The sequence below is a fragment of the Amblyraja radiata genome, chromosome 6 (assembly GCF_010909765.2).
Source record: "Amblyraja radiata isolate CabotCenter1 chromosome 6, sAmbRad1.1.pri, whole genome shotgun sequence".
Lineage (NCBI taxonomy): Eukaryota > Metazoa > Chordata > Chondrichthyes > Rajiformes > Rajidae > Amblyraja > Amblyraja radiata.
The window spans coordinates 19099351-19124280 of record NC_045961.1 but is presented as its reverse complement, the minus strand read 5'-3'; the positions used below and the strand labels follow the sequence as shown (position 1 = coordinate 19124280).

At 42.8% G+C, this 24930-nt stretch overlaps 1 protein-coding gene across 3 annotated transcripts in view; it reads right to left on the bottom strand.

Annotated features, from left to right (window-relative positions):
• The window catches only part of atp11a (ATPase phospholipid transporting 11A), a 165133-nt gene that overhangs the window by 58114 nt on the left and 82089 nt on the right, over positions 1-24930 (bottom strand). For all 3 annotated transcript variants that reach the window (XM_033022290.1, XM_033022289.1, XM_033022287.1), the window contains exons 19-25: positions 21651-21902; positions 19388-19565; positions 13224-13326; positions 11336-11481; positions 7344-7403; positions 2553-2680; positions 1587-1722 (exon numbers count right to left, since the gene is read on the bottom strand). In XM_033022290.1, coding sequence (XP_032878181.1) covers positions 1587-1722; positions 2553-2680; positions 7344-7403; positions 11336-11481; positions 13224-13326; positions 19388-19565; positions 21651-21902 — 1003 coding nt within the window. The remainder of the gene's footprint in view (positions 1-1586; positions 1723-2552; positions 2681-7343; positions 7404-11335; positions 11482-13223; positions 13327-19387; positions 19566-21650; positions 21903-24930) is intronic.

The following is a 24930-nucleotide window of genomic DNA, read 5'->3' as shown; positions in this document are numbered from 1 at the left end:
CATCTGGGATTTGACTGTGAATATACATTATGTGTCAAGGGCCAGTGTGGATGAGGGAGAATTTCGGTCAGCGACAGATACTCCAGATTCCTGGAGATCATATTACATGGCAGGAATATCCATTGCTGATATGGTTCTCGATAAGACTACAGATTCATGCAAGGCCTGTGCGTGAAATGAGGAGAGAAAGAGGATGGTAGTATGACTGCCCATGAAAAAAGCCAAATTCTGAAAAAAAGGACAAGGAAGGATGTACAACATGGTCTTAGACATCTGCACCTTTTAAAACATTGGCACCTTCAGTGCTGTTTAAAAACCATAGATTAAATTGAGATGAACGGAAAAGATGATGATATATTTAGAAGGAAACAACACAAATAGGGATTTGTAGAGGCGGTTGGAAATGAGATGATAATTTATAAGAAAAAAATAATTAAGAATTGGATTTCTGAAGAGGGCACAAAGCAGGTAATTTTGAAGAAAGAATTACAATCCAATAATATTAGGCCCAGTCACGTTATCATTTGGTTTCATCTTCAATTTTCAATAGCTACATTTTACGCAGTCTATGAACATAACCAATCTTTCTTCAATACCTTTAAAAAAAAAATTGTTAACAATACAGAACAGGAACAGGTCCTTCAGCCCATATTGTCTATTTCAAACATGTTGCCAAGTAAACTAATCTCATCTTCCATATCCCTCCATATCCATGTGCCTATGTAACAGCCTCTTAAACGCCACTATCATATCTGCCTCCATCACCATCCTTGACAGCAAGTTCCAGGCACCCACCACTCTCTGTTTAAAAAAACCTGCCCTGCACATGACTTTAAACTTTGCCCCTATCACCTTAAAGCTATGCCCTCTGGTATTTGATATTTCATCTGACAAAAAATGGTGAAATAACTACCCCATCTTATTTCCATTGTAATAACATTACAATCGGGCACTGCAACAACATCACTAGGCCACCTATGCTGCTTCTTCACCATCTCTGCAGCTCTGTTGTTCGTCATTATGTTCCCAGTTCAGTAATTTAATTGATAAAACTTTCCTTCGAGGAGAGAATTCAACAATGCCAAAATAAATATGCACGTTAACCAGTAATTTGCTATCTTAATCTCCTCTGAAAAGTCATTGTATGAGTCAATAATGGTTCAATGCGAATTGCCCCACAGTGAGACACAGGGAGAAGGAGAGATTGGTCTTACCATCAAATTGGCCTTCATTAGCTGGCATTAGAAAGAGAAGCAAATGGCAAAGGCCAAAAACACAAGACAAAGTAAGTCAACAGAGCAAAACAAAAACCCACAGAATCATTTAAGTAAATTAACAGGGAAACAGAAGCAAACAAGGATTATTGGATAAAATAACAGAGCAAAAGAAAAAGGAGAAGTAATGATCAACAACTTTATTAAAATATCTTTCAATAGACAAGCACTTGAATAAAGAGCAAAATTAAATGCATCTTTAAAAGACTTAGATGAAATATTTAAAACATAGGGTGTTAAAAGAAGCCTTAATGCAGAAGATTGGTGGAAGTTTTTAAGTGCTGGGTCTCTTTAGTGAGGTTGTGTACTCACCTTTCCATTGCTGGTCATTGCTGAATGGTCAAACAGAAGATAAGCACCAAAGAAAAATACCACGGCATCAAATACTCCCAGGAATGTCCAGTAAAGGAACAACTTCCAACATAACAAGGAATTTTTGGCAATGTCCCTGGTGGTTGAGAAGAAAAACGATGGAATTGGATTGTGTATCTTTGTTATTGATTTATAATGCATTATAAAAATCTTTCATCACTGATGATGTTTCTGCTCAAATTGCCCTTTCGTTCTTCTGAAGGAAGAAAACACATTTAGAAGGCTTCCTTCTAAATTTAATCTCCCTCTCTTGCCCTGCCCAGTGCACCTCCAATGCCATCTTTACACAGTCCATCATGGTGTTATCGAGAACTCCAACAATATTCAAAGTTTTAGCAAACGTTCAACATTACTCCTATGCTTCATATACAATGATTGAAATTAGAAATTACGTTGAGTTTAGGAAATCCTCTTGCTTTACCTTTGAACGGTTAAAGACCCTGTCCCACTTAGGAAACCTGAAAGGAAACCTCTGGAGACTTCGCGCTCCACCCAAGGTTTCCGTGCGGTTCCCGGAGGTTGCAGGTGGTTGCCGGAAGTAGCAGGTAGTGGAAGCAGGTAGGAAGACTGACAAAAACCTCCGGGAACCGCACGGAAACCTTGGGTGGGGCCCAAAGTCTCCAGAGGTTTCCGTTCAGGTTTCCTAAGTGGGACAGGGGCATTAGGTATCGACTTCCCTTAATCATCGTAAAAGTTTTGCTATTGCAGATTTTTTACAAACTATATACATTTCTTAAGGCCTGTCACCAACAATCACAATGTTTACCAAAATCTGGTTCCCATTTCTTATCCTCCTCTTTTACACCCTGCTCAACCTAATTTCAGACCGAGACTTGAATTTTCAAAACAACCTCTTCGCAGCAAAATTCATATCCTATATATCACACTATATGCCTCCTGGCTCACCTGTACAATGTCGGGTCTCTTTTGAGGGCATCGACACTAACATGCTGTTCCATCAGGCTATACAACAGGATGGGAAGAGAAGTGAAGCTGATGTTGTACAATGTAAGGTATGCAGTGTCATACAAGGGCTGTAAAATAAGAAATGTTTCATTACATTACTTGTATGCTTCCAATATACCAAGGTTTATTCTCGCCTCTCAGACGCGACTGGGAGTGCATAAATACGGGTTGGAGATGCAGACGTTATTCCAACATTCCTTCAGTTTGAGCATATCACCATACGGATAGTAAATTATCCCACTAACTCTATCGTCATCTCACTGCTCCAAGCAATAGGATGCAACCAGGAATAATTAGAGATTTACCACGTTCCCATTACTAATCTCTATCAGGCAACGGTTCCAGAACTTAATTACAAACTTAAGGAAAAGGTTTTAAATGTATTGGAAGCAATTCATATAATGTTTCCTCAATAAATACCTGGAACAGACAGGTTATCTTATGAGGACAGTTGAATAAGCCTCGACTAGTGTTCACTGGAGCTCAGTGAAGTGAGAGGGGACTTTATTAAAAGATAAATTAGATTGAAAAGTCTTTTCAGGTTTAATGCCATGAGATTGCTTTCACTTTTGGGAAAAGTGTAGAACTAGGAATCACTATTTTAAATTATGTGATTGCCCATTTAAGACAGAGGTTAGGCAAAACCTATTTCTCAGGTTTATGAATCTTTGAAACTCTCTTAACAATCACATCAGCTGGGATTTTGCAACTAAGGTGGAGCCAGTGCTGGGACTATTCCAAACAACTAGTTGACTTTCCCATTATAGATGAGGCCCTCACTCGTTTCTCCTCGGTACCCCACAGCTCCGCCCTTGCTCGCCCTCCCCATAGTCGCAACAGAGACAGAGTTCCCCTAGTCCTACCTTCCACCCCATCAGCCGTTGCATACAACATATAATCCTCCGAAATATCCGCCACTTCCAACGGAACCCACCACTAGCCAGATTTTTCCATCTCCACCCCTTTCCGCCTTCCGCAGAGACCGTTCCCTCCTCAACTCCCTGGTTAACTAATCCCTTCCCACCCAAACCACCCCCTCCCCAGGTACCTTCCCCCGCAACCGCAGAAGTTGCAACACCTGTCGCTGTACCTCCTCCCTCGACTCTATCCAGGGACCCCGACAGTCCTTTCAGGTTAGGCAGAGGTTCACTTGCACCTCCTCCAACCTCATCTACTGTATCCGTTGTTCAAGATGTGGACTGTTATACATCGGCGAAACCAAATGCAGACTGGGCGATCGTTTCGCGGAACACCTTCGCTCAGCCCGCGTGAACCAACATGATCTCCCGGTTGCTGGACACTTTTTCTCCTTCCCATTCCTACACAGACCTTTCAAGAATAACTTCTTCCCCTCTTATCATGCTTCAGAATGGTCCTTCCATAAATTAGGGTACTCTCATTCATCTCTACCTAATTGCGGACAATAGGCTTTGTCTATGGAACTGGTGTGCCAGGATGCTGAGAAATATATTCTGTTGCTATATCTAATATACTTGAGTTTGACTTGATTTTATTTATGTACAGTATTTTTTGATTTAATTGGACAGCATGCAACACAAGGCATTTCACTGCGTGTGTGAACATGGCACCAACGGACGAGAGGCCGAAGCAAAGAAGTCGAAGTCAAAGAACCGAATGGAAACGAGGCCGAAACGTCAATAAACTGAAAGATTACAAAGACGAAACGCCTACTACCCAAAAGGATGGGACGCCTAAATGCAAACTAACCGAAAGGGCGGGATGCCTGAAAGCCAACGAACCGAAAAGCTGCGTAGCCTAAAAGCAAACTTACCAAATGGCCGCTCTGTCGAAACGCCACCTACCTGAAAGGCGGCGCCGCCTACAGGCCAACGAACCGACTGCCGCTCAACAGAAACGTCCAATAACGGACATGACGTTGCCGGGGGCGGGACTTGTCAGCGATTGGTCCAGACCCCCGCGTCCATCACATCACTGTGAAGGCATGAACATTGTCCCAAACCTCCGCTCCACCCGACCCACAGCCCGCGGAGGGTGACCGTGGGAGAGTGGTGGCTGCACACCTTCGGCCGTTTTCAACTTGGTGCTTGAGTTCAGATTGCCCAGTCACCTATGGCTTGTGTGGGAAAATGAACCCCACGCTCCGCTTCTCCCCCCTCTCTCTCCCTTCTCTCTCCACCTCTCTCCCCTTTTCTCTCCTCCTCTCTCTCCCCTCTTCTCTTTCTCCTCCTCTCTTCTCCTCCCCCCCCCCTCTCCACCCCCCCTCTCTCCCTTCTCTCTCCCCCTTCTCTCTCCCCTCCGTCTCCGCCCACGGGAGCATCCCTCAGTCACAGACCGCGATGCACCGCCATCGGACCCTGACAACCACACCGGGTGATTCACCCCGGCCGCGGGGACATGTTTTATTTATTACCGTCTTGGTGCTTGCGGAACGCGCCCAAGCTCCCACGCACAAAACAGGCAGCATCTCTGGAGAGAAGGAATGGGTGACGTTTTGTGCCAAGACCATTCTTCGGAGTGCGTCCGAAAGGTCTTGATGCAAAACGCAACCCATTCCTTCTCTCCAGAGATGCTGCCCGGTGAGGCTGCTGTCACACAGTGACCCAGCACGTGAGACTGCTATCACACAGTGACCCAGCCGGTGAGACTGCTATCACAGTGGCCCGGCCATTGAGGCTGCTGTCACACAGTGACCCAGCCGGTGAGGCTGCTGTCACACAGTGACCCAGCACGTGAGACTGCTGTCACACAGTGACCCAGCCGGTGAGACTGCTGTCACATAGTGGCCCGGCCATTGAGGCTGCTGTCACACAGTGACCCAGCCGGTGAGGCTGCTGTCACACAGTGACCCAGCACGTGAGACTGCTGTCACACAGTGACCCAGCCGGTGAGACTGCTGTCACATAGTGGCCCGGCCATTGAGGCTGCTGTCACACAGTGACCCAGCCGGTGGGACAATGTTCATGCCATCACAGTGATGTGATGGACGCGGGGGTCTGGACCAATCGCTGACAAGTCCCGCCCCCCGGCAACATCATGTTCGTTATTGGACGTTTCTGTTGAACGGCAGTCGGTCCTTTGGCGTGTAGATGGCGTTTCGACAGAGCGGCCATTCGGTAAGTTTGCTTTTAGGCTACGCAGCTTTTCAGTTCGTTGGCTTTTACGTGTCCCGCCCTTTCGGTTAGTTTGCATTTAGGCGTCCCATCCTTTCGGTTAGTAGGTGTTTCGTCTTCAGACTCTTTCGGTTTATTGGCGTTTCGGCCCCATTTCTATTCGGTTCTTTGGCTTCGACTTCTTTGCTTCGTCTTCGTGTCTGTCGGCACCACGTCCGGGTACCTTTCACTGTACATCCGTATGCGTGACAATGACTGAATGTAAACCTAAACATGCTCTTAGTGTAACCCCTAAGAATTGTGCTGGAACACTTGCATCCTTGAGCAAGATTGGAATCCAATGTACCCTAACTCAGGTAAAAGAAAGCCTTAACAGCCAGGGGCAGAAATCACTATCAAAACATGCGGGGGGACACAATTTCTTGCTCCACGCTCCACCAGCTCCGAATCACCGCTCTCTATCCTCAGTCCCACCCCCTACATCCGCCTCTGACTGACACCTCCCTCCTCCAATCATCGTGCTGAATCATCATGTCCCGCCCCCCCACACATTGCCTGCTGATCGACGTCTCTCTCATCCAATCGGAGCCCTCGATCATCAGTCCCACCCCCACTGTCTCGCGGAAAGCGGAGATTTTTAATAGATTTTTTTCCCACCAAATGTCAAAATCCGGATTATAAAACATGGGGGGGGGGTATCGTCCCCCACCTCTCAAAACATGGAGTGTCTTGTTCCCCCCCCCCGGCATTAATAACAGCGTTAGGCAGGAACAATCTCCTCTACTTTTGCACCTCTGCAATGGCAACCCATGCAAAACTTTAGTTATAAATAAAAGCAAATTAATCGCCTGCCTCAGGTTAAGAAAGAACTGCAGATGCTGGAAAAATCGATGGTAGAAAAAAAAATGCTGGTTTCTCCAGTGAGTTTCTCCAGCATTTTTTTCTACCTCTGGTACTTGGAAGGTGATTTGGCTGTACTGCATCCTGCGCAAAGCCGCCGGCACGGCCACGCACCTTCTGTGTCTGGGCTTCGCTGTTGGGATCGGGGTTGCCAGTAGGCCGGGGACGAGTGAGTATGATATTTGAGCTCAATGTCCCAGGTGGCGTCCTCGAAGGGGCGGGATCTATATGAACACGCGATTTGATGCCTGCCATCCGGGGCGGGATCCATGTGACACGTGATAGATGTGGCCCGCCATCCGCTCACAGACGTATGTCCTGGCCCCTTGACAGAAAAGGTTGCCAACCCATGCTTTAACATATGCTGTAGAGCCATTCAGCATGGAAACAGGCCATTTAGCCCAACTCATCCATGTTGACCAAGATGGCCCATATCCCTACAAAAACTCTCCTGTTCATGTACCTGGCCAAGTTTATTTTATATGACCTGCCTCAATTACCTCATCTGGCAGCTCATTTCACACCCTCTGTCTAAAAAAGTTACCCCTTGTGTCCTTTTTAAATCTTGCCCCTATCTCCTTCAACCCATGTCTTCTGATTCTTGATTAATCTCCCCTGGGTAAAGGACTCTATGCATTCCAAGGAACTATGTGATCAATTATGCTCACAGCAACACTGGACACATCGAGCACAGAATGTTACAAGTGTACAAAAAAAAACTTACGAAGCAAATACTAACCTGCTGTGAAAATCCACAAAAGAATTGGTATAAAAACTGAGGAAATATGAAGCAAACATTCTGGAAAATAACAGAATATATGATAAGACAAAACATCACTAACAATGACATCAGAGGAATTTCAAACTCACTGACTTAAGACAACATTCAAATCCCACATGCAGGTGATGTTATGCAAGTATTGAAAGACTCCCAATTGATAAATACAGTGAGGAAAAAAAAGTAAAGAAAATGGTGACATAAACCCCTGAAGAAAACACTGAAAGATAACAGCATCTGCACACCATGCTACTGGAAGCCTAAGAAATAGGTCAACAAATTCTTAGAGAATGTAGAAGAATAACATATTGATTAAACTCCGGGCAGATGACATCAATGTTAATTGCCTGTGGATGAATAGGGATACAAAATCTAAAAGCAATTCTCAATTTACAAAAGAGACCAAAAGAGTTTAAACAAAAGCCAAATGACAGAAAGTGAGGATTCTACCTTGAATTCCAGGAGGACTACCATTTTACTTAAAAGTGACAGGACGAGAATTTACACTTATAAAATGTTTTCTAAAATACGTCACAGCAAAATCATCAAATAACATTTCACACTGGACTCTGGAGGGGAATATTCAAAGCTGGTCAAACAGATAGCTTTCAAAGGGTACATTTCAGGAAAGATGCAAGGAGATGCAAAGAGTACTATTCAGGAAAGATCAAGCATATGAGACATAGATCAATTGGACAAAAGAACTAAGGCAGGGAGTAAAGTTGTGCATGGCCTTGAGTTTATGGATGATGTTACACAAGAGGCAGGCCTTGATTCCAATGGAATTGTCGGATCCAGAAGTACCCAAGGTACGGATGAGGACAGATGGCGACAGATGGCACAATGGGCTAAGTGTTCGGCTGGCAACCGGAAGGTAGCTGGTTCGAATCCCGCTTGGAGTGCATACTGTCGTTGTGTCCTTGGGCAAGACACTTCACCCACCTTTGCCTGTGTGTGTCCTTGGGCAAGACACTTCACCCACCTTTGCCTGTGTGTGTGGATGTAATTATGTGAAGCACTTTGGGGTCAATGCAAGTTGACTAAAAATGTGCTATATAAATAAAGAAATTTAATTTAATTTAATCAACATTTGAAGCAGTCATAGAACCAGGTAAGCACGACTTAACTGCCTCTTAGTGCTCATATAGGGAAACAGTGTTTGTAGAGATCAAGAAACTTAACTACAAATGAAGTAAAAGTAGGCTATCTAGCCCCTCAAATCTGTTCTATCTTTTAAAAAGAACATCTGATTTAATAAGAACAACTTCTACAGGTGCACAGTAGAGAGCATGCTGACCGGTTGCATCTTGGCTTGGTTCGGCAACCTGAGTGTCCAGGAGCGGAAAAGGATGCAAAAAGTTGTAACCACTGCCCAGTCCATCATCGGCTCTGACCTCCCCACCATCGAAGGGATCTATCGCAGTCGCTGCCTCACAAAGGCAGCCAACATTATCAAGGACCCACAACATCCTGGCCATGCACTCATCTCTCCGCTACCATCAGGCAGAAGGTACAGGAGCCTGAAATCTGTTACATCCAGGTTCAGGAACAGCTTCTTCCCCACAGCCATCGGGCTATTTAACTGGCCAACAAACAGACTCTGAACTGTAACAGCCTATTGCACTTTATCTGCTTATTTGTGTGTATATTGAGCTGAACTGTTCTGTATTTTTGCTTACAATATTCTGTTGTGCTGCAGCAAGCAAGAATGTCATTGTCCTATCTGGGACACATGACAATAAACTCTCTTGACTTGACTGCAATCTAAACTTCAACACCCTATTCATGATAATCTATCAGCCCTTTCCATAGAGTATACATCAACATATACCAGTAAAAACAATATTGGATGTTTCTACAGTAATTTGGGGAAGGAAGCTCCAAATACTCACAATGCTCAGGGAGAAGTTACTTCATTTCTGTTTTAAATGGCATAAATGCTGTTATTTCTAAATGGTGGCACCGTTCCAGATTCTCCAACAAAAACATGTAGTCTCACCTCACCCAACTGTGTCCAGACATCTCAAGATCTTACATATTTCTATCACAAGGCCTTTAACCCATCTGAACGTCTGTGATCTGTGAATGCAAACCTAGCCTATCCAACCCACTTGGCTCAACTGAGTCAGACATGGAGGATGAAAAATGTGACCAGAGAACTGAGTAGGTGAGGGGGGTCCAAGGTTTTCCCAATATTTAACTGAGTTTCTGCACTGTAAGGTCCTATGTTCTATGAAATATATTCTCATCCTGGATGTTTGACATGCAGTTTGACAATCTAAAAACAGGGGTTAGTGTCAAGAGAAGTGTAAAAAGGATGCTCTGCTTTCAAATATACTGCCAAACTGCTGTATCTTGATGTCAAATTGTTGATGCTTAAAACATTTAATTTTGTTATACTAATGTTTGGAGGAATAGAGCGATGGTAAAGGAGAATAGGGGAAAGCCTGGGACAGGCATAGGCCAGGGATTGGTGGCCAGGGGCAACGGCCATTGGACAAGATGGTGCTTGCGACAAAATTGACAACCACAGGAGTCACATTGTATGCTTGAATTCAAGCTTATGGGTCAAGAATTCCAGGAACGGAATGCCTGAATATGCTCATCATCCTGTGTCCAGTGTAAATCTGTGAGATGGTGTGCGAAAGGGAGATTTACTAGTAACCCATCAAACTAAGACCATCAAGGTGTCAAAAGTGATTCATTCACTACGGAGCATAGAGATTCCCAGAAAAGCAAACTTTGAACAGCAGCAAAGTGCAGACATGCAGCAAACTGTAGTCAAGACACAGGCAGGAATGTGTGTAATTACCATGTAGGAGTCAGGTGAAAGATTATTTTATTGTTAATTTATAGAATATGGATGTAGTTGGCAAAGAAAACTTTTTTGTCAATCCCGAATTGTCCTTAGAGGTAATGTTGATCTGCTACCTTGAAATGCAAATATCTATGGCAGAAGATACTCCTCTTGGGTGGGAAATTGCAGGATTTTGACTTAATGATGATAAAGGAACAGCAATAGGATGAATTAGACTGCTTCATATTTGGGTTGCAAAGAGTATGTTACAGTTATTAGCAAACATTTGACCTTCTCATGGAAAGAACATTCATGAATATGGTTGGGCCAAAAGTGATCGGTCTTTAACCATCATAAAAGTTTATGCTGGGTATCGCTCCAAATCTTCAATCATTTATTAATTTTATCCAAAGTCAATTTTTAAAGGAAACCGAGAAAAATAATTGCCATTAAAGGACATCAAATATTAATCCTAACTGTACATTTAAAATCTCTTCAGAGACTGGGGAAAGTAAGAATAACCTTTTGCACTTGAGCAAAGTCAAGTCCGTATTTTTCATAAATCTGAGTCATTCCTACTTTCCTCATACATCAGTTTCTGATTGGACTGCAATCTACCAGGCACTTCCCCCATCAACCCTAACTTTGCTTTATCCCGCTGCCCATACGTGAACAAAGTGACTATTAATGGAAATGTATTGAAGGTGTACTCTTTACTAATATTTCAAACACCATACAAACAATAGCATCTGTGCCATTAACTTTTTTATTTCTTTTAAAAACTGACTGAAAAGCTTTCATGTCATTATCAGGGGCAGCACAGTGGCGTAGCAGTAGAGTTGCTACCTTACAGCGCCAGAGACCCAGGTTCAATCCTGACTATGGATGCTGTCTGTATGAAGTTTGTACGTTCTTCCTGTGACAGTGTGAGATTTCTCCGGGTGCTCCGGTTTCCTCCCACACTCTAAAGACGTACAGGTTTGCAGGTTAATTAGGTTAGGTAAAATTGTAAATTGCCCCTAGTGTACAGGATAGTGCTAGCGTGTTTGGGGTGATCGCTGATCGGTGCAGACTCTGTGGGCCTATCAGCCTGTTTCCCCGCTGTATCTCTAAAGTCATTCACTTTCCTCACAAGAACAAATAAAAATTAATTCACCTTGTAGAAAAAATACTGGACGAGTTCAGCAATTCGAACGTAATAATAATGGCCATGGACAAGCAGCAACTTCTTGAGATGTTTAAATTTAGGAATGCAATAATCGCTGTTCCGTGCAGCTTGTCGACCTTCCTTTCCCAAAATACCTGAGGAAACCAAGCATCAGCTGAGCAACCATTGAAAGGCTAAAAGCAGTCACAATAATAAAATAGGTATTCAAATAATGTGCTTGCTTGCTCTGCTTCAATGAACATATCCCTTGATTTTGCTCTTGTGGCTATCATTAGGAAGGCACACTTTATTCGTATTACAGTTAGATCAAAACAGTGCTGTGTAACAATAGTTTGCTGGAACTCATAGGATTCAACTCACTTATATATTTAGGCATGTAAGAAACACTCTGGTAGGAATTAAGATCATTTATTGTTAAAGCAATGAAAAGCAACAAGGCCAGCAAATAAACCAATCTATTTTCCATCATGTTGTCCATTAGAGACTTGCAAAAGTTTCCATTCTGGTTCTACAAAACACCACGAAGGCCGAGAACTTTTAGGTGTCGATTAACTTGCTACTGTGAATTCCATCTAGTCTCGGCGAGTAGCTAAACAACAGAGTGGGGTGTCATCTGAATGGGAAAATGGGATGAGTACAGATGGGTGCTTGATAGTTAATAAGGACATGGTGGGTCAAAGAGTCAGTTTCCGTGCTGTATAATTCTATTTTCTAAAAGCCAGTGTCTTCATGCAGCTTTCCAAGGTATATTAGATCAGAATCGGATCGGATATATGCAAGGACACTGCAGAAGCTGGCTAAGAAATTGCATGAGCCCTGGCTGAGATATATGAATCAACATTAGAAATGGATGAGGTGTTGAATAACTAAAGGGTAGCTAATGTTGTGCCCCTATTCAGAAAGGCCTGTGAGGAAAAGCTTGGGAACTATCGACAAGTGAACCTAATGTGTGGTAGGGACATTACTGACCTAGGTAAGAGGATTCCGAGGGACAATATATATATGCATTTAGATAAACTGGGGCTGATTAGGGATAGTCAGTAAGATTTTGTACATGGGAGATGGTGTCTTATGAATTTGATTGTTTTTATTGAAGAAGTAAAGAAGAAGGTTGATGAGAACAAGATTGTGGACATTGTCGACATGGACTTCAGCAAGGCCTTTGATAATGTTCTGCATGGTAGGCTGCTCTGGAAGGCTAGATTGTATGTAAGTTGGCTGAGGAATGGCTAATGGAGTTTAATGCAGATAAGTGTGAAGTGTTGAATTTTGTAGAGCAGAGACATTTAGGAGTGGGGGTATAGAGTTCCTTGAAAATATGTCGCAGGTAGATAGGGTGGCCTAGAAGGCTTTGATATATTAGCCTTCATCAGTCAGATTATCGTCGTCTACCCAGAGTAGGGAAATCAAGAATCAGAGGACATAGGTTTAAGGTGAGAGGGGAACATATTTAATAGCAACCAGAGGGGCAGCTTTCTTTTAAACAATGGGTGGTAGGTATATGAAATGAGCTGCCAGATGAGCTAGTTGAGGCAGGTACTATCACAATGTTTTAAAATACATTTGGACAGGTACATGGGTAAGATAGATTTAGAAGGAGATGGGCCAGACATAGGCAGGTGGAACTAGTGTAGTTAGGCATGTTGGTCAACATGGGCAAGTTGGACTGAAGGGACTGTTTCCACGCTACATGACTTGCAAACAAAAGTTTTCTACCACAGACGTCAAGGGAGAAGAAAGGAAACAATATATACACAAATGATTTACGAGGTGTCATTTTCACAAAATACTCGGACACTATACTAAGTATTAGTCACAATAAATCATCCTGGAGAATATGAAAACATTATTTTTGACAAAAAATGAAGGCATTTACCTATTCCAACATGAGCTTCCAGTATCATACTGACATCATTTGCGCCATCACCAATTGCCAAGGTTATGGGATGTTCTTTTGAAACTTTAATCAGTTTAACAATCTGCAAATGAGGAACAGAACACATGGTAAAGAATCACTTGCCAATTCCTATACAAGGAAGTCAATACAGATTCATTCAGGAGCGTAACATCTAAAAGACATTGGGACAGGTACATGGATAGAAAAGGTTTAGAGAGATATGGGCCAAGTGTAACCTATTCAGGTAATCATTGCGAATCACGTGTACTGGGATCGAAACCAATAAAATTCCTACTTGCTGTAGCTTTACAGGCACATTAACAAAATAATACTACAAATACATATACCATAAACAATAATACCTATAACTTATCAGATACTGGGTAACCAGATGATAATAGAGCAAGCTGAAGCAAGAAGTGCAACTTAAAAGTCCATTGCAGTTCAATGCTGAGATAGGGTTATTATTAGGATTGTGCAGGGTTGTTCAAGAACCTGTTGGTCAATGGGAAGAAGCTGTTCTTGAACCAGAAGGTAACAGCTCTCATTGTCCTGTACCTTCTTCCCAATGGTAGCAGTGAGATGAGAGCATTGCCAAGGTGGACATTGGCCGGTCCATCAGGGGAAATGGCCTTTTTGTCATTGCCAAGGTAGACATTGGCCGGTCCATCAGGGGCAATGGCCTCTTCGCCATGATGGCGAAGAGGCCATTTCCCCTGATGGACCGGCCAATGTCTACCAACTTCTGTAGCCTTCTTTGTTCTTGGGCATATGATTTACTGAATCAGGCCATAATGTAACAATTCAGTATGCTCTCCACTATATATATCTACAGATCAATGGTCTATTTGTTGACATGCCAAATCACCTCAAACTTGCAAGTGTTGACTCTCTCCACGTCATCTTGCCGAAAGAGACAGGTTCATGGACCCTTCATTCCTGAAGACAACAACCAGCTCCTTGGTCTTGCTAACATTAAGAGCAAGATTGTTGTTCTGGCACCACTGAACCAGTTTGATCTCCCTCCTCCTACTCTGACTCATTGTTACCCGTTATTCATCCAACAACTGTGGTACTGTGGGTGAATTTAAAGATGGCATTGGAACTGTATCGTGCTACACAGATATGGGTATTTTGGTTGGCATGGACAAGTTGGGGCAAAGAGCCTGTTTCTCTGCTGTGTAGCTCAATGGAGTTTAACATTCTGCATCCGCTGCATCATCCAGTCACTCCAATCACCTGTTCTGACCTCTAGATTCCAATAACTTCCATCAGAAGGATGTTCATGCTTCTCGGCACAAACAAACTTACTCCCAACAAAACCTGCAGCTTAACCAAAGTGAAGTCATGAGTCTTGCTACTTATATAAAGCACAGAATTAATAATTTGATTTCCAAAGGAACAGCCAGGTTTATCTTTATTTTTGAGGTTTAAGTGCCATGATCATTATTTTTGAGGTCCAAGTGCCCTTCAGATTTCACCTTTGAGGTCTAAGTGCCATGATCAAGGCCAGTATTTTATAGCCCACTCTGAATTATCCATTAGAAGTTGGTGATAAATCAACTTTTAAAATCCTTAAGTCTTTCTGACAAAGATATCCAATCCAATCCAACTTTATTTGTTAAGCACTTTAAAACAACCAATGTTGACCAAAGTGCTGTACAGAAGAACAAACAAGACATCATAAACAGACAACATAACAGAACATAACATAACAGCTCACATAAGGCGCAAAAATTACATATGAAATACAACAATAAATTAAAAGACATAAAACATGAGTAAAAATAATAGCTACGCAATAAAAGCAATCAAAATAAGAAATTAAATCAAGTAAATAAAGTCGACATCTTACTGGGTATCAAAGGCCACAGAGAAGAGATGGATTTTAAGAAGTGATTTAAAAACAGACAGAGAAGAGGCCTGTTTAATGTGGCAGAGGCAGATCGTTCCATAATTTGGGTGCCGACACAGCAAAGGCACGGTGGGTTCCAGGATTTAGATCTGGTGACATTGAACAGGACTAAGAGTAGGTGATCAGCTCCTTGAGCCTGCTCCACCATTAAGATCATGGCTGATGCAATCTTGACCTCAAGACCATAGTCCTGCACTCTCCCTTGTAGTTTAAATGTCTGCAACTTGAAGAAAAATATAAAAATTCTGCAGCTTGTGGCTGCCATGACCATCAGTAAATCGTAAACATCAGTAAATCAGACAAATCAGTTTCCTCATCCAAATGACTACGAGGGTTCAGTACTGAACCTGTGGCACCTCATTAAATATAGATGGACAACTCCAAAATGACCTATTTGTCTTGCTCTTTTCTGTTAGTTAGCCATTTTCTTATCCAGCCCAATATATTCCTTCCCTACCCCCTATCTTACATTGTCATAGTGATACAGCGTGGAAAAGAGCCCTCAGCCCCACTTGCCCACACGGACCAACATGCCCCATCTAAACAAGTCCCACCTGCCTGAATTTCACCCATATCCTATACATGCACCTGTCCAAATGTATTTTAAATGTTGTGATAGTACCTGCCTCAACTACCTCCTCTGTCAGCATTTTCCTCGGGTTCCTATCACACCATTCCCCTCTCACCTTAAACCTATGCAATCTAGTTCTTGATTCCCCTGCTCTGGGCAAAAGATTCTGAGCATTTATCCTAACTATTCCTCTCATAATCTTATACACCTCTATAACATCACTCCTCATCCTCCTGCATCGAAGGAATAAAATCCTAGTCTTCTCAACCGTCTCCCGAAATCTCATTCCCTCAAGTCCTGGCAACATCCTCGTAAATCTTCTCCACACCCTTCCCAGCTTAATAATATCTTTCCTACAACATGATCTCCCAACTATAACATAACCACCCAACTTTTATACTCAATACTCTGACTGATGAAGGAAAATGAGCCAAAAACGTTCTTGACCACTCTATCTACCTGTGACCTCACTTTTAAGTGACCATCTTCAAAGAATTACAGCAAATTTTCAAATGTAATTTTTCTTTGATAAAACTGTGTTCATTTTGTTTGACTCTCACGGTTTTTCAAAATGTGTTGCTATTAGCTCCCTATGAAGGGAGAAAACAATGCTCACTCCCCGATAGTTTCATGCTTTCTCTCTCCCAACTTTCCTAAATAGTACCAACACATTTGTAATTTTCCAATTTTCTTGGACCTCTGCAAAATTCTGGTCAATTACAGGGCACAAAATGACCCTTAGCCTCAGTTTTCTTCGGACCAACAATATATTTCCAAATCAGATGGTCAGTGGTTTGAAGGTGTATCGGCAGGTGGCAAGTGCTGATGCACCTGCTCTTCTGTTCTCAGTGGTAGAGGTAATTAATTTGGAGCTTGGGCATGCGCATCAGCCACTGTAAAACAGGTGTGGGGGAACTGAATGTTTCGGATGGTGATAAACAGGTAGGGCTGCTCTCTCCTAGATGCCATCAAGCATCTCGAGTTGGATGAGCTCTATTCATCCAGGCAGGTGCCGTGCAACGTATTACATTCTTGGTTTGAACTTTGTAAAAGTTGGAAAGGCCTTGGGATGTCAGATGATGAGTCGCCCACCACAGCCGCTGATCTGCTGTTGTAGGCACTGTATTTATATGACTGATCTAGTTGGTTTCTGACCAATAGTGGCTCAGCAATTGTAATATCATTGAAAACAAGGAATACGTGGTAAGATTTCTCTTGTTGAAGACAGTTTTGCTTGACACCTTTAAGGCATGAATGCTCCTTGCCACCCAACAGCCTATGCCTGAATGTTGTTTAGTTTCTCCAGTATGCAGACATGGGCTGCTTTATTTGCTGAGAAGTTGCAAATGGAATTAAGCATTGTGCAATCAGCAGCGCATAACCTCACCTGACTTTATGATGGAAGAAAGTTGTTTATGAAGCAGCTGAAGATGGTTTGGTCCAATGACACTGCCCTGTGGAACCTCTGCTGGGCTGTTCTGGGGCTAAGATGACTGATCTATGACAACCAGAACAATCTTTCTCTTGTGGTGTAGCTCCAAACACTTCAGTGTGTTGTTTTTGATTCCCTTGATCAGAATTTACCAGAGTGTGAGATGCCTCTTTAAGTCATAGGTTCACACGTTCTCGATGCAGAATTAGGACATTCGGCCCATCGTGTCTACTCTGTCATTCAATCATGGCTGATCTATCTTTCCTTCTCAACCCTATTCTCCTGCCTTTGTCCCATCACCCAACACTCTTCCTAATCAAGAATCTGTCAATGTCTGCCTTAAAAATATCCATTAACTTGGCCTCCACAGCCGTCTGTGGCAATGAATTTCACAGATTCACCACCCTCTAACTAAAGAAATTCCTCCTAATTTCCTTTCTAAATATATGTCCTTTCATTCTGAGGCTATGACGTCTAGTCCTAGACTCTCCCACTTGTGGAAACATCCTCTCCACATTCACCCTATCCAGGCCTTTCACTATTTGGTAAGTTCCAATGAGGTACATTGAACCTAAACTCCAGCGTGCACAAGCCCAGTGCCTTCAAACGCTCATCATATGTTAATCCAATCATACCTGGGATCATTGTAATAAACCTCCTCTGGACTCCCTCCAACACCACCACATCCTTCCTCAGATATGGGACGCAAAACTGCTCACAATACGTCCAGGAGCGGAAAAGACTGCAAAAAGTTGTAAACACTGCCCAGTCTATCACCGACTCTGACCTCCCCACCATCGAAGGGATCTATCGTAGCGCTGCCTCAAAAAGGCAGCCAACATCATCGAAGACCCATACCATCCTGGCAACACTCTCATCTCACCATTGCCATCGGGAAGAAGGTACAGGAGCCTGAAAACTGTAACGTCCAGGTTCAGGAACAGCTTCTTCCCTACAGCCATCAGGCTATTAAACACAACATCCTCATAAGCTCTGAACTACAATAGATTATTATTATTATTATTATTATTATTATTGCACTGTTATTGTTTGTTCTTTTTTTCCTGAGTTTTTGTTTTTGTCATATTATTTATTATGATTACATATTCTGTTGTGCTGGAGCAAGCAAGAATTTTATTGTTCTATCTGGGACATATGACAATAAAACACTCTTGACCTTTGAAATGTGATCTGACCAATACCATACAAAGACTCAGCATTACATCCCTGTTTTTGTATTCTAGCCCTCTTGAAATAAATGCTAGCATTGCATTCACTATCAATTACTATCGATTCAACCAGCAAATTAACGTTTTGTGAATCCTGTCTTGGTCCCGACATAGTGGAAAACAGCTCCCTAGTCCCTTTGCACCTCTGATTTTCCGAATTCTCTTCCCATTTAGAAAATATTCTACGCCTTCATTCCTACTACCAAAAATGCATGACTACACTTTGCTATGCTTTATTCCATCTGCCACTTCTCAGCCCACTCTCCCAACCTGTCCACAGCCTTCTGCAGAGTGCCTGCTTTTTCTACACTACCTGACCCTCCACCTATCTTCGTATCATCTGTCAACTTGGCCACAAAGCCTTCAATTCCCTCATCCAAATAATTGATATACACCGTGAAGAGTAGCGGCCCCAGCACCGACACCTGCGGAACTGGCAGTAAACACTGGCAGTCAACCAGAAAACTGGCAGCAGTCAACCAGAAAAAGGCCCCCTTCTTGCCACTCTTTGCCTTCAGCCATCCAGCCAACCTGCTATCCATGCTAGCATCTACCCTCTGATACCATGGTCTCTCATCTTCTTTAGCAGTCTCACATGCAGCACCTTATCAAAGGCCTTCTGAAACTCAGGTAAACCACATCCACTGACTCTCTTTTGACGATCCTGCTATTTACTTCTTCAAAGAATTCCAACAGGTTCATCAGGCAAGATCTCCCTTTCACAAAACCATGTTGACTTTGGCCTATTTTATCATGTGCTTCTACGCACTCAGAAACCTCATCTTTTATAATGGACTCTAATGCCAAATGTTGTCTTGAGATCAATGGCAGTCACTTTCACCGTATCTCTGGAATTCAGCTGTTTCCACTATGTCGGGGCCAAAACTATGATGTCTGGTGCACAGTGGCCCTGGAGAAACTGAACTTGGCATCAGGCATTTTGGTGTAAAGAACGCACTTAACGGATATAATTACCGTGAAACATTCAAGGCTAACCTGTGCTTTCTGTAAAGGTGCCATTCTGCAGCATAAAACTCCACTACATTGGCGACATATTTCCAGAAAGAGATCTTTGTAACTGCTTGAATTGCCATTTTCACCAGGCTTCATGACAAGTGAGAGTGTGGCCCCATCGATGATCAGACCATAATCATGTAAATCGAGCTGAGAAAATCTAAAACACAGCAGAAAATCTAAGCAAAACCATGCAACATTTATATTCTAATTATACAACTACTTTATGATTTGGATATGGTTAAGCATATTGGTTAACACGACAAAGGCAGTGCAAACATTTGAAGAGTTTCAAATACATAGAAACAAACTCAAGGAAGGTAAAATCACAACTGGTGAACAGAAAGAAAGCTCTCATTGGGCCTTTGTGTGGCCAGTCCACATGAGAGTGGTTAGTTCTTAATTGCTCTCTCAGTAGCCTAATGATAACCAGATTTGTATCTAAATTATTTTCCGTGGTTCAATGAGGTAGCATCTTATCACTTTGAGAAACCATGCTATAACGGTAGACAAAAAATGCCGGAGAAACTCAGCGGGTGAGGCAGCATCTATGGAGAGAAGGAATTGGCGACTAAATGCTGACTTCTTTAACATTCTAAGAGTTAATTTTAGAACTACCTGAGTTTAAAATATTTTTTTAAATTATTAGTTTCAATATTTTTGAATGCTGCTGAATTCATAAAAATTGAAAATTCTTCATGGCTAAACAACTGACAAAACTGAGGATACGGCTCTGCTAGCTTCAGAGTTTATTTTTCAGCTACTGCTTAGGTGAGGTTTGCCCTGACAGCACTATGTTGCACATCACCCAGCTATAGTATAGGGTGTTGCCACTTTGGTCATCAAGTTAACATAGTGAATCCACAAAAAGGCAAGGCTGCTTGCCATGAGCAGCAATTTCTGCCTCGTTATTTATCAGACCTCAAAGGAGGGAAGGGAGTCAGACAGCATCTGCGGAGGCCAAGGGATGGTCGACGTTTCAGATGGAGACTGCATCAGATCAGATTGATGCTTGCCTACCTTGCTGCTTGTGCCAGCCATTGTCTCCCAACTCCACCACTTTGTCGCTGATTCCCCACCTCGCCTAGTTCCACCACTTACCAACTGGGCCCCATCCAAAACATCACCTATCCATTCCCTCCACAGATGCTGCCTGATCCGCAAGTTTCCTCCAGCACTGTGCTTTGCTCAAGATTCATCATTTGCAGTTCCTTGCGTCTCTCACCTCACCTATTTTGGATAACCACCTCAGGCAATGTGGCCTTTCTTGCCTTTCTTGCAGCATCAGGATTTTTCCTCTGGCCTCTTGTCCTCTGCAGAACGTTCGATGTACAGGACTGCAGGCATAACACTGACAGGCTCAGTGTTTCTACTTCACATACTCACTCTAACCTGCATGGCCTTTAACTTGTAACACTTTGCTCACCAATGTGCAATCTAATAATTGAAATTAAATCTTTTATCAAAGATTATACTGTTGTTAGTCATTACAGAACGTATTATCTCCTATTTCAATTCTGCATTTTGTCTTGAAGACAGACACAAAAACCTGGAGTAACTCAGCGGGTCAGGCAGCATCTATGGAGAAAAGGAAAAGGTGACGTTTTGGGTGGAGAACATTTTCAGACTGAGAGTCAGGGGAAAGGGAAACGAGAGATATGGACAGTACTTAGGATAAATTAATGCAATAAGCAACGATAATCAACTAACGTATCATTGTAAAAGAGGGGAAATCAAGAACAAGAGGACATGGGTCTAAGGTGAGAGGGGAAAGATTTAATAAGAACCTGAGGAGCAACTTTATCGGACAGAGGATTGTGGGCATAGGGAATGATCTGCCAGGGAGCTAAGGGAAATACTATAACAACATCTAAAACACATTTGGACAAGCACAGCATAGGAATGTGTAGATGAGGTATCTTGGTTGGCAAGGACAACTTGGGCTAACGGCTCGTTTCCTTGCTGCGTTTTCCTGAAGCAAACTCTATCTGCCACTTCTCCACCCATATCACCCATACCTGTTCTCGATCCTGCTATATCCTATGACAGCCTTTGGCACTCTCCACAACCCCACCAATATCTGTGTTGTCTGGAAGCTTCCTCACCAACTAATATATATTCTCTTAGAATCAAATGAAACAACATTTTAATGAAAAACAAATTTCAGCCAATAAATCTTTAGCTTCCCTTACAATTGAAAAGCTTAACATTTTCTGACAGTCCATTTATTCACAGAGATGCCCACCCTGAATAACTGTCTCTCCGCAAGTTATCGCTTTGCCTGAGAATTGTTCGACTCAGGTCAAAAAGCACATCATGTAAATTTTGCTCCTCTATTCGTTTAGTTGTCAGCTCAAAGAGTTGTGTAGTTCTTCTGAAAAGCTTGCATGCGTAACATGTGGCTGCAGCGGTTTCCATTTTGTCTCCTGTGAGAACCCAGACTTTGATTCCAGCTTGTTGCAAAGCTTCTACAGTCTCTGCAGTCTTGTCTTGTAGCCTGAAAACAAATAACATTAAACAAACTCTGACTGCTGAAAAATATCGGAGCAGTTTTAACATCAGCAGATTTGTTATAACAGAACCAAAATATAGCCAAAGATTAAAAAATGCACACAAGTGGTTTGATAACCGATGTCTAGGCAGGGAGATTTCTCAGTAGATTTCCTTAATTTGTCAATGCATGTATGTGTGTTGGGATATGGGCAGGTGGGAAACATATAGATGTGGATGTGATGAAGATAAAGGGAATAACCCTGATACTTTGGTTATATTTCTTGTTCCCTGCTTGCATTACAAATTTAAACAACAGGCATTGTCATTTATTTGATATCAGGTAAGTTAAACCATGACTCATGGTTAACCCTTGGCTTGTTCTAGCACCTCATAGCCAGAGTTGAACATATCTTAATGCACAAAGCTCAAAACAACCTGTGCTGTAGGATTCTTTTCCTGATCTCCTGTTATTAAGGGAGTGGAAATCACAGGTTAAATAGAGGACTGCAGCTTCCACACCTCAAAACATTTTTTTCCTTAAATAGAATCCCAAATTTCCTGGAATTTGATGGTATTTCCTGAAATTCCTCAACTGCGCATGTGCGACTGACGCCCCAACTGCGCACGCGAGGGTACTGGGTCCACTGCGCACGCGCAAGGAGACGGCGTCATTTTGCGTCCCTACCGCCATTTTCAATTGCGACGCGGCTGACGGGCCTCCCCCAACTGCGCAGGCAAGGATTGTCGTAAATATACTTGTTTCCCCCAAATCATCCCGCGGGTCGGATTGGACCCCTTCGCGGGCCGGATGTGGAAATTTTACCGAAATTATTTAATTTCCCTAAAATTACCCGAAGACAACCAGAATTTCCCGAATTTCTGGTCATTTCATTCAAAGTGGAAACACAGCTGCAGTGTCGAGAATGAAGAGGAGGGGGTGGTGCGAGGAAAAGTAAAAGAGGAAAATGGAAGAGTGATTGGTGCAGAGGACTGCAGTGCATGGCCAAGGAGGGGAGTCAGAGACAAAAATCAATAGCTAGGTGTTGACAGGGAAGGAATGAGGATGGTCATGACAGATGACATCTGGGAAAGTACATTTGCAATGAACATTGGAGGTGGGAAGGAAATTATCAAAGTCATGTTGCAGCTCTATAGGACTTTGCTTTGGAATCTATTTGCAGTTCTTGTTTCCCCATTACTGGAAAGATGTGGAAGCTTTGGACAGGGTGCAGAGGAGGTTTACCAGAATGTTACCTGGATTAGAGGGTTTCAGCTACAGGGAGAGGTTGAACAGATGGATTGTTTTCTCTGGAATGTCGGATATCGAGGTGAGACTTTATAGAAGCTATAAAATTCTGAGAGACATAGACAGGGTAGATAGTCAGAACCTTTAACCCAGGATATAAATGTCCAACAGCAGAGGGCATAGTTATAAGGTGGAAAGTTTAATTGAGATGTACGCGGGGCAACTTTTTACATTTTTAATTTTTTTTTTTATATACACAGAGGATGGTGAGGGCCTGGATCGAGCTTCCAAGAGTGACGATGGAGCCAGATATGATGGTGGCATTTAAAAGGCTTATGGATAGGCGCATGGAAATGCAGGTAATAGAGGGCTGTGGATCATGTACAGGCAGATGCGATCAATTTAATTTGGTATTTAGAAGATTGAGGGGGGTTCTTATAGAAACTTACAAAATTCTTAAGGGGTTGGACAGGCTAGATGCAGGAAGATTGTTCCCGATGTTGGGGAAGTCCAGAACAAGGGGTCACAGTTTAAGGATAAGGGGGAAATCTTTTAGGACCGAGATGAGAAAAACATTTTTCACACAGAGAGTGGTGAATCTCTGGAATTCTCTGCCACAGAAGGTAGTTGAGGCCAGTTCATTGGTTATATTTAAGAGGGAGTTAGATGTGGCCCTTGTGGCTAAAGGGATCAGGGGGTATGGAGAGAAGGCAGGTACAGGATACCGAGTTGGATTATCAGCCATGATCATATTGAATGGCGGTGCAGGCTCAAAGGGCCGAATGGCCTACTCCTGCATCTATTTTCTATGTATCATGTTCAGCACCAGCATTGTGGGCTGAAGGGCCTATTCTTGTTCTATATTCTATCTTTACCAGGAAGAAGAATTACATTTTGAATATTACAGCAATGACCCAGAAAGACCAGATTTGCAAAGCAGTTTCCAACCTTTCCCCGAGGCTGAAACCTGCTAAATCAGGCAGCATTCTGGTAAACCTCCTCCACACTCTCTCCAAGCCTACACATCTTTCCTGGAATGGGTGACCAGAGTGGTAAAGAAGGCATATGGTATGCTTGCTTGCATAGGTCGGAGAATTAATTATATCCTGGGAGGCCTTAGCTACATAGACTTGGATTGTTTACTCTGGAGCGTCGGTTGAGGGGAGACCAGGTAGATGTAAATAACATTATAAGAGGCATAGATAGGGCAGGCAGTCAGTAGTTTTTTACTACAATGGAAATATCTACAGGTCATAGATCCAGTGCGTGAGGAGCAAAGATTACAGGAGAGGTACAGGGCGACTTTCTATTTACACAGAGAGTGATGAGTCCATGGAATGTGGCTCCAGGGGTGATGGTGGAGGCAGATACATCAGTGATGTTGAAGAGACTTTTAGATAGGCCTATGGATATGCAGGGAATGGAGGGATATGGATTATGTACAAGCAGATAAAAGTTGGTCTTGATATCAAGTTCAACACAGACATTGTGGGCCGAAGGGCCTGTTCTTGTGCTGTAATGTTCTAACTGCCCAATTGGTCCTGTCTTACACTCGATGGATAGCACACACGTTTTTCACTGTATCTTGGTACACGTGACAGTAAGAAACCATTGAATGAATCCTAGTAATTAAAGTGGCGGTAGGCATGGAAATGGTGAAAGAGCTGGACAGCATGCGTGCCTTCATCAGCCAGGGTCCTGAGTACAAGAGTTGGTTTGTCAGGTTACAGCTGCGGTATACGTTGGTGAGGCAGCATTTTGAATATTGGCTGCAGTACTGTTCACC